The sequence below is a fragment of the Ornithodoros turicata genome, chromosome 2, assembly GCF_037126465.1.
Source record: "Ornithodoros turicata isolate Travis chromosome 2, ASM3712646v1, whole genome shotgun sequence".
Classification (NCBI taxonomy): domain Eukaryota; kingdom Metazoa; phylum Arthropoda; class Arachnida; order Ixodida; family Argasidae; genus Ornithodoros; species Ornithodoros turicata.
This window is the reverse complement of record NC_088202.1, coordinates 65,765,966-65,784,030: the sequence shown is the minus strand read 5'-3', so window position 1 is coordinate 65,784,030 and position 18,065 is coordinate 65,765,966. Positions and strand designations below refer to the sequence as shown.

Sequence of the window (18,065 nt, the reverse complement as noted above, 5' to 3'; positions counted from 1 at the left end):
AAAAGCGACGAAGGCCATAGAGTGCCATAGAAAAAAATGCAGGTGTAAATTTGGATGTAAGTATGCAGTTGGCAGGTTCTTTCTTCTCTTTCTTGGACTGTGCAACCCCCATTAGACATAGTGGTCATTATCATCGAGCCTTTCTCTGCTAAGTTTAAGAACAGACCCATAACCATGAAGGTACTCTGCCAGAGTGTCAAGTGTGATACGGTAGAGCTTACCACCAGTCACAGCTGTGGGCACTAGTGAACGGTGTATTTTTTTTTGCAATGTACACACACAACTCCACAAGTCCTGTTGACCACATTCTTCTTGCTCTGTCATTGTTGCTCTTGTTTGTGTGTTTCTCATGTGTTCTCTCTCTCACTGCGTGATCACTGCGGCACTCCCACCCCAGGATGAAGAGGCGGTTTATTTTTGCTCCAGCAATTGCTACATGCAGTACGCCCTTGCTCACCGCGCAGTCTCCATTCCCCTCAGAAAGGTTAGCCACTACGATGCCATCCACTACCCTTGGATGTTGCTTTGCTGCTTATTTCATTCGGTCTTCCAGCTGGATGCCACTGTCTGCTCTGTCTGCTTTCCCCTCCTCTTTATTATTATTTTTTTTTTATGCACGAAAGCCAAGCTTGCCACTACCATTAGTGGAACTGTAGGTTGAGATCACCCAAGCCCCTCTGTAGCACGCTTGCTGGTTTGTCGCTAAGCGAAAGGCATACAGTGTGCTAGGTACTTTCGTTAACATGGTAAAAATTCTGAAATTGAACTCTGTAACCTCGTGCTTGTGCAGTTAGCTGACATGTTTATGTTCATCACATAGTCATGTTCATCAACTGCAATGTAGCAGTACATAAAAGAGCACCCTGGACAAGAAGGAAGGGGACAACAAATGCAAGCCATCGTGCAAAGCCCAACAAAGCATTGGAGATTGCAACAAATGATCTTGCAATTTTTATCTGCTTGTGTCACATCTTCTTTGTCATAGTTAGTCAACGAGGATAAAGTAAAATGTTAGTATTGTCTATCAGACAAACAAGAGGTATGTGCTTGCAAGAAAACATGCCGAGGATCTCAGATGGTAGTGGGTGGCACTTGGCACACTCACTTTTTATGTGGGATCTTTTTATGTTGCTATAGCTTGCTATAAGCCGTAAATGCTCATGCAAAACAAAAGAAAATTATGAGTGTAATAAGAGTCTGGAAGGTGACACCAGAATAACAGATTTGCTTTCTTTCTCTGGTATGGTAGTACAGAATTGGAACTCAACATGACACTTTAGAAGTTAACTGTACACTTTGTTCTACATTGGCACGGCACAACAGGAATGCTTGGAAACAATGCATGCTTAAAGCTATGCCAAAACCTCAGCAGTGGTAGATACTACACAGAAGTGATCAATTACTCGATGTAAATTCTGCAAATGGACATCCAATGACGCAGACATCTTACAGAAGGACTGGTGTGCACTAAGAAGTTTTGGCAGATGACTGCACACTTGTTGGCCAGTGTGCGTTCACACATCTTTGTATGGGCGAGCTTGAGGTCTTTCAGTTTTGCAAGGTAGCATCTGCGGTGCTGGTGTAGCCACAAGGGATCATTGTATTAATAACGGGAAGATACCTAGGAAATCCAAAGGATTTTGCATCAGGGATTAAATGGTGCTCTGCATCATTTTCATGCAGATTTTTATAACCTCCCCTTACCTATATTGGCGAGGAGCTACGCTGCCATTTCCATCGTTGTTCCCAGACTGTTCATCTGTAGTGCAGGTGCAACTTGCAATATAGGGGATTCTCTTTTAAAACATGCCTTGTGCCCCTGTTTCTCCTGGGAACCTTTCTGTAGATGTTGCTCCGCGCACAATCCAAACCCTTAGACCAAAGTATTCCAAGTATTCGTGATAGACAAGTTTGTAGTGTGGCACCAAGTACCCCCTCCCCCCTTTTCTTGAAACCAGTTTTTCTGCTCAACGTTTCTGGAATGCAGTCAGGTCCTATTTCCTAACCAGTTGCATGCTAACCATCCATACCGGCCAAGTGGATGCTACGGCTGTGCATGGCTCCCAAGAGCTGCCACCATGGATGGATGTTTCTAACCTGCATTGACACCTGCATGCATGATGAAAGGATGCCATCAAAGGACAAATATGAGCATGTGTAATGAAGTCTCTGTAGTACTGAAATGGCTCTTGGTACCTGGTTCTGTAACATGACACACGCAGAGGCAGTTCATGAATGTTCATGCATGGTTTCTTCTCTGGATTTTGTAACCAGTAACTTTCCTGCACTGTTTATATTCCATTCAATATTCTGCATAATGACTGAAGTTTTTGGGTTTTATTACATTCTTCCCAGGGCTTTTGTGCAGCTATTGCACCTTTACTTGGGGTCAGGAAGTCAGCCCAAGCTTGAACAAAATTACAGTGAAAGGGAAATGAGAAACATAGCACTAAAAATTTGGGTAGGTGTATGAGTAGCATATTACATGGAAACGATGGGCATTTGGATTTATTGCTGAAAGTTTGATTGGGTCACGAAATTTATCTTTACTTTCCAATGGTCACCACCTTACCCTGGAAGAATTTCTCTCAAAAACTTCAGTTGAGCATGCGTACTCGCTGTGTCGAATTATCCTAAATGAGTGCTGGTTTATATTATGTCATTGTGTTAGGCTGTTAGACCTGTGACATATGTGAAGTAATCATGGTTAGGGAGCTAATGTTTTTGAAACTTCACATTATAACTTTGCCTTTTCCAGAACTGTTCTTTTTTGTTCCAGTGGAATCAGGCTGCACACGATACAAAACTGTACTTACCTTCATTTTACTATAATTTACTAACAGTTACCCTCAATCGCTAATGAGAGACCCTGGCAGTCAAATTGTGAGGTACAGCTTTGGACAAAAGTTTATGGAACACTGGGTTGTCGCATTTTTGCATTGGAGCAACACCCTAGCAGCAAACAGGAGAGGGCGCATATAGTGAGAGTGGGGTAGAATAGACGGTCACCCATTTCCTATTCAGTCTTTTGCTGTCCTTTTTGCTGTCCTTTTCAGTTTTGCAGTCAGTATGCTGATAGCTAGCAGGGGGCCGTTCCAGTGAAGAACTACACCACTGTCGTGTTCCGTAAACTTTTGTCCAAAGCTGTACAATAGCTCCAAAAGATAGAGAGCTGCAGGGAGGACATTCAGAAGTGTGGCTGAGATGGAGCACATTACAGTTACATCACCAATTGTACCAAACCGGAACAGTCAGTTTGAGCAACTGAGCCCAATTTATCCCTGACTTTAGAATACTTGGAAGTTTTTCCACCCAAATTTGCATGAATTTAGAGCACAAGTTTATTTACTCGATTTTTACCCCCCAAAGTTAGAAAACTTCAGGCTCTAATTACATGTTGTAGCTACAAAACGCATTAGTTAGTTACATACCTACCCAATGTGGCTATCATCTGGAGAGATTTAGAAGTACTTTGACATGGTGTTTTGTACAGGAGGCTGCCCTAGTGTGCCATGAAGCAAGAGAGGAGCCACCAAGTGAAGAAAGGGGAATATCTGCCAGGGATGACCTGCAACAACAAGAAGACGATGGGCTCTCAAAGGTCTCTGAGCTAGAAGCAGCTATGAAAGATGATGATGAAGAACAGACGGGTACAGAGAGCCGAACGGGATCAGCACTCGAATGTCGGCCCGAACCAGAGGATGACCTCGAAGGAAGGTCGCTGGCAGACGATGAAGCCAGCCCTGCCAGTGAAGGAACACCTCACCGCAAGAGATCTGCGAAGCATGCTCTCTCTATTAGGGCTGCGAAAGATCAGGTACTCGGTAGATTTGAGTAATTTGACAGTTATAAATGGCCTGGTTATACTCCTCCGAAGCGAAGAACCTTTGAAGGGGCACCATTGTAGTATTCGCAGCACAGCTGTAGTGGGAGTAGTGCACTTGCACATCTAAAATGCGTACCTGACTGGTCCCTTCTGGCATTCTGCAGCATTGTAGTAACAACAGGGGAACCAGCCAGAAATATTTGAATCTCAAATGTGCTGTTTTGTTGTCAGCATAGTTGTTATAAGATGCAAGGTTATAAAAAAGGGCAAGGTGAAGCCAAAATATGTACTAAAAGATCTAGCGTTTGGGTCAGGTAATTTAAATTAGGCGCAAACTGCCCGCAAATACGTAATTGTAAATAACTTTAATTGGAAAAATTATTTATTTTGTTGTCTCTTTCTTTGGTTAAATGTAAACCTTGAAACTTTTTTTATTTATTATTTTAAGGCTAATTTGAGTAGTGTGTGTGATGATAACTTGACTTGCATCTTTAAATGACATCGTGATATTGCAGGAACCAATGCTCAAGAAGTGGAAGGATATCAGGTGGAAGTTTTGGTCAGTGAAACTGGTTAATCCGCCCACTTACAACACTACATCAGAAGATGTGTCACGAGTAAGTTGGAGCGTTCTTTCCTCATTTCCTGTTGACTTTTTGCTGTCTATCTTAAATGTCTCCCGGTGTTCAGGTTCACATAGCAAAGGGAGATCCATAGAAAAAAAAGCTCTGTGCCTACCTCTGTGGAGTACATGGTTCCTCACTGGTCCTTGAAACCCTTGAGTTCTCTAAAACCCTGGAACCCTAGAGCTGTTGGTGCAAATTCCAGTTATCTGGAGACAGAACTATATAATTTTGATACCCCAGGTGTTAGCAGTCATTGCAATAGGAATCCACAACGGAAATCAGAAATGCAAGGAATAAGGGCGTTGTATTCATCAACCTTCCTTTCTGTCCTGTGACCTTTAACATTCAGGAACCGTCAATCACTATTGTGCAGTCCCCACGTATTTTCTTATGTGATGCCTGTAGCTTATTAATCTTTTTCTGAAATGTTGAAGCCCTGGTCATAAATGGTGTTTTACATCTCATGTAAACCGATGGCTGAGCTTTAAAGGTCCTTGAAAGATCCTCGAATTTTTGTTCCAAATTTCTGTGGGAACCATGCAAGTGGGACCTTCAGTACTGTACATAGCAAGGACCCGGAGTTGTTAATGTTGCAATGGTATAATCACTGGGTCAGAGCTTGGGTATAACAGTTGGGTGAAAATATTATTGCACGATTATGGTGCGATGTCTCTAAGCTTCGTATGAAAGGGCATGTACATTATACCTATCTATAAGAGGCACAGTGGCTTAGTCCACCAACCAGTAACTACTACACCACTTGTCTGTTTGTCATTGGGGGTTATGCAGATGGCAAGGCTGTTACATAGAGGTGCTGCCCTACATGCCGTTTTATTGCTTCCCAGCTTCTAGATGCTCAGGATATATGTGTAAAACCGGAAAAGCCAGTCGAGGACACGAGGCGGTGTATACTGTGCCACGACGTAGGAGATGGTGAAACGAATGGTCCGGCCAGGTATATAAATTTACTGCTGTATTCAGTCTACGTTACATCCAAGGTCCTCATCTCCCTGTTACACGTTTGCAGACTGCTGAACATGGAGGTGGATGTATGGGTGCATTTGAACTGTGCCCTGTGGTCCCAGGAGGTGTATGAGACCGTCAACGGGGCCCTCATGAACGTGGCTTCGGCGTGCCGTCGCGCCTGCCTGCTGACGTGCACCCGCTGCCACCGCACGGGGGCCTCACTGCGCTGTTTCCGCCTGCGCTGCACCAATGCTTACCACTTTCCCTGTGCTACGCGTGAAGGCTGCTCCTTCTTTAAGGACAAGGTATGCTGTTCCCTTGCAGCATAAACATTTTTTATATCAATAGGCGCTCACTTCGAGAATATGAGTTACACATATGGGTTACACACAGCTGGTTCAGTAGCTCCGTTTAGTAGCTAACCGTGTCTCGTGTTCATACAGCGAAGCATGTATAGATTTTTTTAAAGTCACTTCGACTGTTCTGACTGAAGGCTTTGGAAATAAAGTGGATTTATGCTATTCACAAAAAAATTTGCCCAATAATTCGGACCTATGTGTTTCGTGGCTCCTAGAAGTCTAACAGATAGGTTGGCATCTGTAATTAATAGCTTCTTTTACAAGAGTTAGCGCAGCAAGAGTAACAGTCCTGCTTTCTACTTGCAGACGATCCTGTGTCCAACACATACGCCACGCATCCAGAACCTTGAGAATGTGCTCGAGTCAGTGGCTGTTTTCCGGAGGGTATACATAAACCGGGATGAGCACAAACAAGTCGCAAGGTTAGTTTCTGAAAACCTTTACTCGTCATTTTTCTAATCATAGGAGGGACGTTGTTTGTAAAATATGGCTTCTTTTGGCATGACCCTGTACTGCAGCATGATTCACAAAGGGGAGCAGCATCTGTTGCGAGTTGGCAGCCTCATCTTTCTTAACATTGGTCAACTCCTCCCTCATCAGTTGCAGGCCTTCCACACCCCATCCTGTATATACCCAGTAAGTTGTAGTATGCTAATCAGTTTCAATGTGTCCTGCTGTTGTATGTGTGCATCCAGGGTTGTAACGCGTCTCTTCATAATTTGTATTTTACACTGTAGTGAAGTGAACTGCACGTACAATGAAAGGACTCCAAACTACATTATCGTGAAATCCGAGCTCCATGTCTCTTGCTCTTTCTCAGAATATTTAAAAGAGCTCTGTAGAGACACCCATATTTATTTAGTATTCTCTTTTTCTTGCGGTGTGTCCTGCAACACATAAAATTAGCTCTTGGAAAAACATGGTGAGCACGGGTAACCTGTAATGCGCATGAGGCCTCTGTTCTGCACACCTTTCCACAATCCACACAATTTGGAAGATGTGTAAGAGAGCAGGGTAAGCTGGAGGGTATGTCGGGACGTCAGCTATCCTCCTGGCAGGGTGGATCGTCTGACTCGTGATGCAGACAGGCACCGTGGAAGCGAGTATAGGGACATGAGCGAAGAAGAAAGAAACAAAAAGGGAAGGTGCAGGGAGCTGCCAATGTCGCATGAGGGGATCAGACCGTCCATCTGAGGCTGCTTTCTCTGGTCGTTTCCTGTAAATTTAATTGCACAGTGACAATACACTGCACACGAAGAATATACTTTGCATAGTGGTGATGCCTGATGGACAGCTTGACGAGTGGGACAGGGATCCGATCCATGTTAAATGTCACCTCATTGCTACTGAGCATGGACTGTCCCACAAAGCAAGTACATATAATAATGTGTAAAACAACTTTTTATGTGAAGCAATTTTTGGCAATATTTCTGATGGAAGTGTGTGCAAAATGTTCTACTGCAACAGGTTGTTGTGCACCATTTTAGTACTAAACAAGTGTTGTCGATGTTCTTGCTGTCATTAGCTATCACAACTGCAGTTTGGGTGCAAAAGTTCCTGCTGAAAACTTGCTGGGGAGTTGAGGTATTGTTTCATTTGTATGTTACACAATGTGCGATTCTGTGCAGGTGGGTTTTAAGGTGATACGCATCTACTGGAGTATGCATCAGTTGGGTGCACGCAGCCGTTACTTCTGCAGCATCAAGGACCTCAACGGGCGACCCCAATTTGAGATCCGTGTCACTGAGAATGGCAAGGAGACTGTGCTTACTCACCTAACGCCAAAAGGTAGTCTCTCTTGTTTGTCTTCTTCTGATCCTCAAACAGACACCACAGTGTAATCTGAGAAGTAGTACAGAGTGGTCTACCTACAAAACTGTGTTTTCGGTTGGTTTGTGATATGTTTGCACGGTGAGTGTTGCGCATCACGTGCATATCACATGATGCGTCATTGACATGTGGCATGACTTTACATGCATGTAATGTGAGTCTTTATCATTGCATAACCGCTACCAAAAGCAAAACAGCAACATCTGTTACAGGGCTTAGTTTGGAAAATTGCTGTTCCTTTTGTATGCATTAAATTCCAGTTCCTTTTCTGAAGCTTGCAGTAAAAAGTTTTGGAAGTTCTAAATGCATAAAAGTAACAAAATGTATACCTTATACATTTCATAAGTAGGGCCTGACTTTTTCGGGTTTTATTTTTGGCCAAATTGGGGGGGGTAAATATCGGGTGATATTTTTCATTTGAAAATTCGGGTGTATTCGGGTTAAATCTCGTTACGGCATATTCTGTCGTCAGGAATTCAGGTGTATTCGGGTGATTTTTTTTTTTGTTTAATAAAAATTTGTCTTAGCATGGAACTAATGTTTAGCAATGTTATCAAACTTTATTTTAATGCACGGTTATGAGTGTGCCACACGACCCGGATGTTTTTGGGTAGATTCGGGTTAAACCCAAATTTTACAGATTTCGTTCGGGGGGTAAATATCGGGCGGATATGGGTTTAACCCTAAAAAGTCAGGCCCTATTCATAAGGGTATACATAGGGCCCTATGTTTTAGGGTAATATTGGAAATTTTGAATATGAAGCGAATATCTGATGCAATTTGAATGCTATTCGCAACCTATTTTCAGTATTCGAAATTTTCGAATATTTTTCAAATGGTACCGAAACAAGGTATCGCTATCGCCATTCTGCAAGTGGTTTTTGCTTCATTACATCCAAGAATTAGGTGAAGCCCACTTCATGTCACCGCCATTGCTCTTTCGGTGTACAGCTCCATTCTGCAAGTCTGCTTCACCTCATTAGGTTTTCTGATGTCATACTGTGGCCCATACACCGGTGTGTGGCTTACGGTAGCCGACTAATTTTCCGGACTTGGTGGTCACTTGAAAAAAGTAATACAGCAGTCTGAAAAATCCGACGGTCACTAAATTAAACTTTCCTTCACCTCAACTGCACTAAAGAAGTCTGTAGCTGTGCCCTGCCACATGTGGCGCTCGCGTACACATTTGACAATACCGACAATGCGTCAAAAGCTGGTGGACAGCGTGCCCAAACAGAAAGTAGTGTCCCGGCTATCAAAAGTGCCACAGTTGTGGCTTCACCTATTGGTACGGCACGGAAGTTTTAGAGCAGTCTCGCCCAGGATTCCAATTACCAATCCAATTCAAGCGCACAATCCAAAATAACAGATCCGAAGTTGCCGCCGTAGTGCCCAAAAAAAGTCATATTGGTACTTGTATGCGAGTGTTTTAGTCCAAAAAATCGGGCCTAAAAATGTATTAAATCGTATGCCGAAGATCACAGTTTGGGTGTCTGAATTATCAAACGAGTCTGAATAATTGGCATCCGAAAAATTACTCTACTACTGTACCTGTTTAAGTGTCTGTTTCCTCGAATTTCCCGTTTCCACCGTAGCGCATGTGCCCCTAATCATAGCTGGCCTTCCGTCACCCAAGAGAAGACAGTGAGGCGCCCTGAAATGACATATGCACCCCATCGTTTTCCGGCCATGGCTTATAAGAGCTAGCTTTCAGCAGATTGTGTGTCAAAAATATTGCTGCAGGTCTAAAATTAACTGCCTTGAAACTGATCCGTGGTGTGGCTACTACACATTGAATTACCTATGGTGCAGTCTACCGGTGTATCCGGTCTTCACTTCTCCGGATCTCGCGCTATTCAGACAAAACCACGGGGACAGATTTTACTATATTCAATTTGCTTTCATTTATCTGGGCTTCAGTTTCTGGATCTGATCAAGGCAGTGATGGAGGTGCTGCGCCAAACTGCGCCATCCTGTGCTGTAGATTTGTGCCGAAGCGCGGAGCAGGCGACTACTTTCCAGTCCACGGAGCTCGCTCGCGTCACGAGCAAACAAAACCCAAAGCAAACAAGACGAACAAACGTTCCACCAAATTTAAACATGAGAAGGAGCCGTCGCATTGACTTATTAGCCTGCTAGTCGGCCGAAGCTAATGCTAGCTATGCCTAGCCTAGCCCTAGCCAAGCCCTAGCCAAGCAGTCTCCCTAGGACGCACATGTGCACCGTCACATTGGCACTCCAATGATTGTGCTGTTCGTTTTGTGTTATCGTTTATATTTTCCCCAAGTTACGCTGGCAGCTGAATTGTTTGTCCCAGTTGTGGCGACGTCTCACCGCAGATTGGTCGGCTCCGGTCACCTGATCTATATGACGTGCACTATATGTCATCCACTACTGTTTCGTGATTCGGAAACAAACGGCAGTGCTCCCTCCTTAGTACACTACTTTGATCGGTTCAGTCATTTGATGCAAAAAAGGTGATTCTAAAGCTTTCAGCAATGCCTTTGACCATGTGCACCCCTTGTCAGCAAAAGCGTTGAAGATGAGCAGTTAGCCTAGTAAGCAAAGCTGCAACATGCAAGAAGAAATTAAGCACACACATGATGATTCCGTATCCAGGAGTGGGGGCCTCCAGTGATGTGGCACTTCATGATGAATGAAGTGCACAGAAAACATCTTTGGCATTCTTTGGGCGAATGTTTCAAGTTAATGGCACATTTAGCACAGTGCAATCCCGTTATAATTTGAACTGGTACTCTGGTCCCACCAAAGTCACGCGTATTTGAACGGGGGAAAATGGCCAGGTAATTTGAACGCATGAATATGCACAACGGTTTACTCGAACGAAATTTCCCAGCCACACAGACTCCCAATCGGCCGGGAACCGCCCACCGGTGCGCTTTTTTTCAAAAGTTTCTCTGTTAAGTTGTCAAGTATTGTTGTTGTTTAGTTGTATGTATTTGTGATTTATGTGACTCAAAAACGCATTGTGAGGAGTTCATTTGTCCTGGTAAATCCATGCACCCGTGTTCTTATCTGTATACTTGTTACCATGCAGGGGTGTGGCAAAAGGTTCTTCAGCCCATAGAGAACTTCCGCCGAGAGGCCCAGGCAATCAAGGTCTTCTCGAACTTCATCACAGGGGAAGACCTCTTTGGCCTTACGGAGCCTGCCATAGTACGCATCATAGAGTCGGTACGTAGAGCGACATCTCTTCCTGTTCCCTACCTGTCACCTGCTATGTTAAGCCTTACTTTCGTTTGTACGGCAGCTTCCCGGAGTGGATACCTTGAACGATTACAGTTTTCGTTATGGCCGGTCCCCCTTCCTCGAGTTACCTCTAGCCATAAACCCTACTGGGTGTGCCCGGGCTGAGCCAAAGCTGCGCACACACTTCAAACGGTGAGGAGATTATTTTTCTTTGTGCGGAGTCACGTGCGGAGTTCTTTGTGTGTCGACTTTTGGCGAGTGTGTTTGTGCATTTGCTATTGGGCTACAACAGTGGAACAAATTTACTGATTGAAATGTTCCTCTTATTTAGGCCACATACCCTACACACGAGCCATAGCTCGCGGCTGTCACTGCAGACGACGGGGGCCTCAGGAATGATGGGAGCATGCGGAGACTCCTCGTCGCCCTACACCAAGCACTTTGTCCACTCCAAGTCATCGCAATACCGACGCATGAAGACAGAGTGGCGTAACAATGTATATTTGGCCCGTTCCCGTATACAGGGTTTGGGACTCTACGCCACGCGGGACTTGGACAAGCACACCATGGTTATCGAGTATATTGGTCAGCTCATACGTAATGAAATTGCGGAGCGCAATGAGGCCATCTACGAGGCACAGGTCAGTTGCTCCTGGAGCCCCATAGGGCAACCTGCTACTTGCTTGTAGTCTTAACTGTCAAATTTAAAAGTTGTCTTGGACCATAGGATAAAGTTATAACTGGCATATTTTGGTATCGTGTACAGTAGAACCTCGCTAATTTTATCTCGCTTAAAGGGCGACTTCGCAAGAATTTGCAAAAAATTTGGTGAGCATCATACCGAACACGAACCACCCCCTTGATACCGTATTTACTCGTGTGAGGCCCGCATCTTTTTTTTTTTTTTAATTTTGAGGAGGTGCGGCTCTTACACGAAACAGGCTCGTCAGAACCGCAACTTTGCCATGGTGGCTAATCAGAGTAACGTAGTAATAACTCGTAATAACTCGTCAAGTAAACATTTATTTATCAATAATCGCAGATCTTAATAATTGTCTTCGTCATCATCATCTTCGCTCGCGGTATCACTTGCGCTCTCGTTGTTCGCGTCAGCCCAGAGGTGGTAGTCTTCGGTGCCGTCTATGTTGTTGGAGATTCCAGTCACCTTGAAGTTCTTTACGATGGTGTCGAATGACATGGAACACCACGCACTCAAGATCGTACTAAGAAGGTCGTACTCGTGCTCCCTCCGCACTGAATTCACGAAGCGATGGAACTTTAGCAGTTGTTCCTCATAGTCACAAGGAAGCCTTTGGCACAAAGTTGTTCTACGTCGGATGTTGAGGCCACGCCGTTTTATAAACCGTTCCAGCCAACCTCGGCTTGCTTTAAATTGTACACGCGGAATGTCCATGTGACGGGCGATGGTGAGGGCTTTTACGCGTATCATTTCGGTTGATACCGCATAGCCATTGTTCATGTATTCACTTCATTGTTCGTCGTATTCACGTAGTGCACAAGTTGTCCTTCGAGTCTTGGGAACTTGGACTGTTTTCCACGGAACGCTTTTCGGTTGCGGCTGGTCCTGGCGAGCTGTTCTTTCTGACGTATCCAGGAACGCACACACTTCTCGTCGATGCCAAATTCCCGTCCAGCTGCACCCTTGCCGTGCTCTTCAGCGTACTGGACTACTCGTAGCTTGAATGCTGCAGTGTACGCGTTTAGACGCTTCCCCAAGACGCAAACTGACGATCCGAAACTGCGGGAAATGCGCGACAGAGTTCACGTGGGAATGGTGTGGTCTAGCGTCTGCAAATGGATGGAGAGTGGTGGGCGGCGGGGTGGGTGACGGTGGCGACCTCTTTTTTTTTTTTCCTCCAAATTTTCAGCTCGAAAGTGGGGGCTGCGGGCCTTACACGAGTAAATACGGTACAACATTTGCATTCATTTTGTGTGAGTAATTAATTAGTAAATGATGAATAGCAAACCAAAACTGGAATGAAAAGAGCAGAAAACAGAGCTCCATACTCCAGCGGTTCATCCGCAGGAGGATTCCATGACATCATCCAGCATTGCTTCCAAGCCTGCATGCTTTCTGCCTTGCCGGATGCCAGATGATGTCAGCAGTGTATTCCTTTCAGCGCACTCCCGCTTCACAAAGGCGAAGCGCTTCGTAATAGTTCCTTCGAGTAAAATCTGTGCAGTTTCAGACAGAGATATTTCGTACACATGTTCCTGACATCCCAAAGATTATGAATATTTCACAACCTTTGTGGTGATTTTGTTGCGGAGTCCCGCTTTAATTAAAAATCCTGGTTAATTTGAAGGATTGCTGCGGTCTCGACTTTCTGACCGCATAATTAGAAGAAAACTGGCCCATATCCCACTTAATTCCAAAGTTTTTTTCATCTACCATCGGCTTCCAACCCATGCAACGACAGCCTTCGATAAAAAACGTGTGCTTGCTCCCTTGCTGACTTCCCTTTCCTAGCCGCCAGTCATGCAGCACAACCCCCTCACTCCTCGTGCTTCCTCAACATCCAGCGTACCAGTTGTGCCATTATGGATTATGTGGACCACGTTTTGGGTTGCTTTCGTTTCGTGCTTTTGTTGAGGTCCACTTCGAAGTCCACTTCTTGCCTCTGGGCTATGGAGACAGCCTGTAGGTGAAGTACAAGATGCTGATGATGAAAGAAAAAGTGGAGATCATTACAGCCGCGAGATCTGCAACACTCTGTAAGCTCCTGCTGGTGAGGCAAGCTTCGAGGAGGGCTTCACATCTTTCGAAGAGTATGCCAGGATAGAAGACACACAACAGACCTATGCCGCAACTGTCATGGTGGACATCGTTCTGAACACAGCTACCACGCATAAACACAGTAATGACGACAGCGATGAAACTGCACCCTCGCTGTCGTTTTCGGATGTTCTTTCTTAGTGCACCAACCGAGTGCAAGTTCAGAATCAAAATGTTGTGTGCAGCTTTGTATAAGCCAGCGGTGAAGCGCAGTGATGTGATAGACTTTGTAGCCCATCTTGAACTAACGGTGACGTGTGGTGTGAATTTCGGAAAGCGGCAGACGAAGACGAGCGAGTTTTTCGCCAAATATATATATTTTCCTTCTCCATCTGCCTGGGTTCGCTCCATTTCAACGCCTGCGTAATTTGATAACTTTTTCGCCCTTCAGACGACTTTGAATTGACGAGGTTCTACTGTACCGATGTATATCTGACACCTTTAAAGTTTTAAAATGATATCTCTAGACTGCAATTTGGTGCAAAGAGGCTTTTTGAATAGCAGAATCCTTTCAAAACATGAGAATGCCCATGTAATGCTTCTAACATTACGTATTTTCTTTTTTATGTATCTGCGCAGAACCGTGGTGTATACATGTTCCGTCTGGAGGAAAACAGGGTGATCGACGCCACCTTGAGTGGTGGCTTGGCTCGCTACATGAACCACTCGTGCAGCCCGAACTGTGTCGCCGAGGTGGTACAGATTGACCGCGAGAACAAGATCCTCATTACGACTAATCGCCGCATCACTCGCGGTGAAGAGGTTAGTGAAAGCTTTGTTGTGCTTTGAAGGTTGTTGCCACTACAAAGAAAAAGTACAGGTGGTTGGTTACATCAGGACGGTTGCTACACTACTGTCACAATGCATCTACATACTACAAAATACAACTATACCACTGCCATTTCGGCATTCCTTCATGAAATGAAGAATGAAACCTCTTATGAGGCGCATTCAAAAATTAAGTTCTGTTTGCAAATATTTGTGTTGCCAGATTGTTGTCACTATGGTGGGGATGCGTTCCAAGTTCATTTTGTCCACTGGTGAGTGCATGGCAGCTGCTGGTTTGAGATGGTGTTGACACATTTTTTTATGTTTTTGTTGTTGACACAAGAGCAGTTCACTGCTTCTCATATTTGCTGTGCGTAGTTGAACAAACCGTCTTCAGAGAGTTTGTGAGAACAGACTATGAAAACATTTTCGTCATGGCCAACGTTTTCTCGAAGATGAACATAATGATAAACGGAACGCAGCCAGGGACACGGACGAGGAAGTGCACAAACGAACTGCTGACTCTCAACTAACAGAAGTTTACTTGCAACACACATTTAAATGCAAAAAAACAAGACACAAGGAATGTGACAACACCTTATCACAATATCAATGGTGTTGTGTTGTATGTGTATCAATGGTGTGTGTTGTATGGTGTTGTCACATTCCTTGTGTCTTGTTTTTTTGCATTTAAATGTGTGTTGCAAGTAAACTTCTGTTAGTTGAGAGTCAGCAGTTCGTTTGTGCACTTCCTCGTCCGTGTCCCTGGCTGCGTTCCGTTTATCATTATGTACAGTTACCAACTACCCCGCATTTCTACGCTCGTTCGAAGATGAAAACCAGGTGGCATCATTCTACTATATGGGGATGCAAAAGTTAATGCCCGGCTACGACAGGTGCATCAGTAATGGTGGAAATTTCATAGAAACGTAGGTTAAGATATGTAGAACCCAGTGCAGACAAATATTTTGTAAACCAGTTTTTGTGTCCTTTTGGTAGTCAGTCTGAACTTACTTTCTGAATACCCCTCCTACATGCATTACCTACCTACCCACCTACCTACCTGCTGCACTTTCAAGAATCCTAATTATCTTAATGTTTTTGCTTACAGCTAACTTATGATTACAAATTTGATGTGGAAGATGACCAGCACAAGATCCCTTGCCTGTGCGGAGCCCCAAATTGCCGCAAATGGATGAATTGATGCACTCGTTAAACCTTGCAATCGTGGCTATTTCCTTTCTATACGAGAACATCAATGAAGAATCGTCGCTAATTCTTTGATGTTATATGTATAAACTGTTGGATCCTAGTTCTTATGTACAGAGTAGTATTTTGTTGTTCCTTTTTTTTTTTCCTGTCGCATTTTGACTTTGTTTCATTCCTGTCAATTTTATGTCTGCCAAGAAGACTACGCACGAGCAATTGTCTGTTTTGTTCCTTAGTAATATTATGTACAATTTATACATAGCGGAGGATGAAATGTAATTTACTGCCATGCAATGAATTGTGATGATGCAAACACTTCGAAGCTGAACAATGAACCTGCCTCATTTCCTCAACCTATCTTAGTCTACTGATTTTAAAACACATCATGTATAAAAGACACAAGGTGACTTACTTTGCAGTGCAATAAATGTTTGTAAGACATATCATGCATATTCCTCGTTTCCTTTCTGTTAGTGCTTGTAGATCAGTTGTTTGTGGCTCTGCACTGAACAAGTAGCGCAAAGGTGCAGAAAAGCTTCGCTGCAGCAGTCAGGGGTTTACGAAAGAAAATTGGTAGATAAATGGGAACTACAAGTTGGGAATGGGATAAACAGTGACAGTATTATTGGAGCTGCATGGAAACACTTAAAACAAGCATTCTATCAAGAGAACAAACATTGGTGCTAAGCAAAGGGAGACTTACAAGAGCAGTCTAGAGGCCCACACCTTTGTTTCTGTTGTTGGTCAGTATGGAGTGTTAGGCGGCCGAAAACAGTTTTCCCACAATTTGTGCAACCGTAGCGAAATTGGGACGCCTGTAATAGCTCCCCGAACGTCCCGTGCGCGAAACACCCTCTTTCGCCTTCACGATAGGCACGTGATGAGCGCCACCACGCGCGTCACTATGTGGAGGATGTGGCGCAAGTGGAAAGGACGCTCCTCATTGGACCTGGGATCACATGATCGAGGTGAGCAACATCGCGCTCACCTCCGGAGCGTCTGCTGCCGCTTCGGAGACCCCATGCATTCTCTGGCTACGTGATGTCCGAAACGGAGTGTTTGAATGCTGTCCACGACACAACCACAATTTTTTGGGGACCGCAGACACGACGGGAAGAACGAGTGGTGCAGCCCGAAATTAACTGCGCTTGTACAGCGAAAACCCGGTGCTTTTCACAGTGTGCAGCCTATGCGACCGTTTTTACCGCGCAGTTGGTTCAGTGGCTAACAGGTGGCGCCACAATACCGCCGCCATTTCTGCTAATGCTGGCACAGAAGCCACGGATTATTACTCTTGTGATCGCAATCTTTTTTTTTTCTCATGCTGCATATATGCTTTTTTTAGAAAACGTCATATAAAGAATAGAGAAGTCAACAAGAAACCGTTGGGCCATTTCGTGGGGCACCATGAACCATGCGTCGAGCATGCGACTGCAAAACGCGCGCACATAACTAAAACCATCACCCGCTGCTGCACGCTTTCTGAATGTAAGCATGTAAGCTTTCTGAATGTAAGGGTTACTTGAAATGTGCCGCACATTATGTATTCGCGGGGGAAATGCAGACGCCAGCCGACAATTCAGACTTACCAAGTTTTCGGACAAGACTGTTGGCACCATCAAACACTCCATAGAATATTTCCGCGCCAAATAATTCGAACCGTATTTATCTCGCTGCAGATCTGCGTGCGTGGTTTTGGGGATTTGTGTCTCCTGAACGCCTAGAGCCACTACATAGGGGCTTTAGTGAACGCCCAACGCGTCCGATACTCCCGACATGACGCATGCGCAGAAGTGCGTGCGGGAAGGCGGCGCTTATTCGCGCATGATCGAAACCGGACCTGACCGGACCGAACGATCCGCGTCAGACTCGTTGCAATAGCTAACACCTCAATACGCGTGTCTTCGACGGGTGTTGTTTCCAACACCCCTATTTCTTACGTGTTTGGGATTTTTGAGGAGTACTTTTCGGACAGGAAGGAAAGGTACAAAAATTTGAGCGTATACAGGGTGTTTCTTTTTATCTGCAACAAAGGGGAGTAGGACGCTTTTGCTTTTGTCATTGGATTTCTCGGCAGAACCGCTACTAGGAAGGCTTGTTTTTTTCTCAGTTAGGGGAATAATTAACATATATTTCATCAACTTTTTAAATATTTACTTTAGGGAGCACATTGCACTTGCGATATTAAAGCATAATGTCCATATGATGTGCTCGAGGCACTGATAAAGCACAAAAGTAATCACAGCGCGCGCTACGGCCCTAAATATTTGACCGCTGTCGCCTACTCTAAACCGCAAGTGGTCTGCAAAAGATTGTCAGCGACGTTGATACGTTGATATCTCCGCCCTCAGAACAACGTCATACGCGGTGTAGGGAACCCTTATCGCGATATGTTTCATGATCTTTGCTTTGTATTTCGTTTTTGCTTTCTTTCCTTCCTTCGTGTGTTCGGAGTCGCTCGCTGTATCACTCCT

At 44.6% G+C, this 18,065-nt stretch overlaps 1 protein-coding gene across 8 annotated transcripts in view; it reads left to right on the top strand.

Annotated features, from left to right (window-relative positions):
- LOC135385516 (histone-lysine N-methyltransferase 2C-like) overlaps positions 1-16,034 on the top strand; it is a 148,983-nt gene extending 132,949 nt beyond the window's left edge. For 7 of the 8 annotated variants that reach the window (XM_064614866.1, XM_064614869.1, XM_064614867.1 and 4 more), the window contains 13 exons: positions 398-484; positions 3,494-3,817; positions 4,342-4,443; positions 5,298-5,407; positions 5,480-5,723; positions 6,084-6,199; positions 6,296-6,413; positions 7,406-7,565; positions 10,666-10,802; positions 10,879-11,009; positions 11,149-11,458; positions 14,194-14,376; positions 15,494-16,034. In XM_064614866.1, coding sequence (XP_064470936.1) covers positions 398-484; positions 3,494-3,817; positions 4,342-4,443; positions 5,298-5,407; positions 5,480-5,723; positions 6,084-6,199; positions 6,296-6,413; positions 7,406-7,565; positions 10,666-10,802; positions 10,879-11,009; positions 11,149-11,458; positions 14,194-14,376; positions 15,494-15,586 — 2,115 coding nt within the window. In that variant the 3' untranslated portion in view covers positions 15,587-16,034. The remainder of the gene's footprint in view (positions 1-397; positions 485-3,493; positions 3,818-4,341; positions 4,444-5,297; positions 5,408-5,479; positions 5,724-6,083; positions 6,200-6,295; positions 6,414-7,405; positions 7,566-10,665; positions 10,803-10,878; positions 11,010-11,148; positions 11,459-14,193; positions 14,377-15,493) is intronic. The other variant, XM_064614872.1, reaches the window with a different exon arrangement.
- The last annotated feature ends 2,031 nt before the right edge of the window (positions 16,035-18,065 follow it).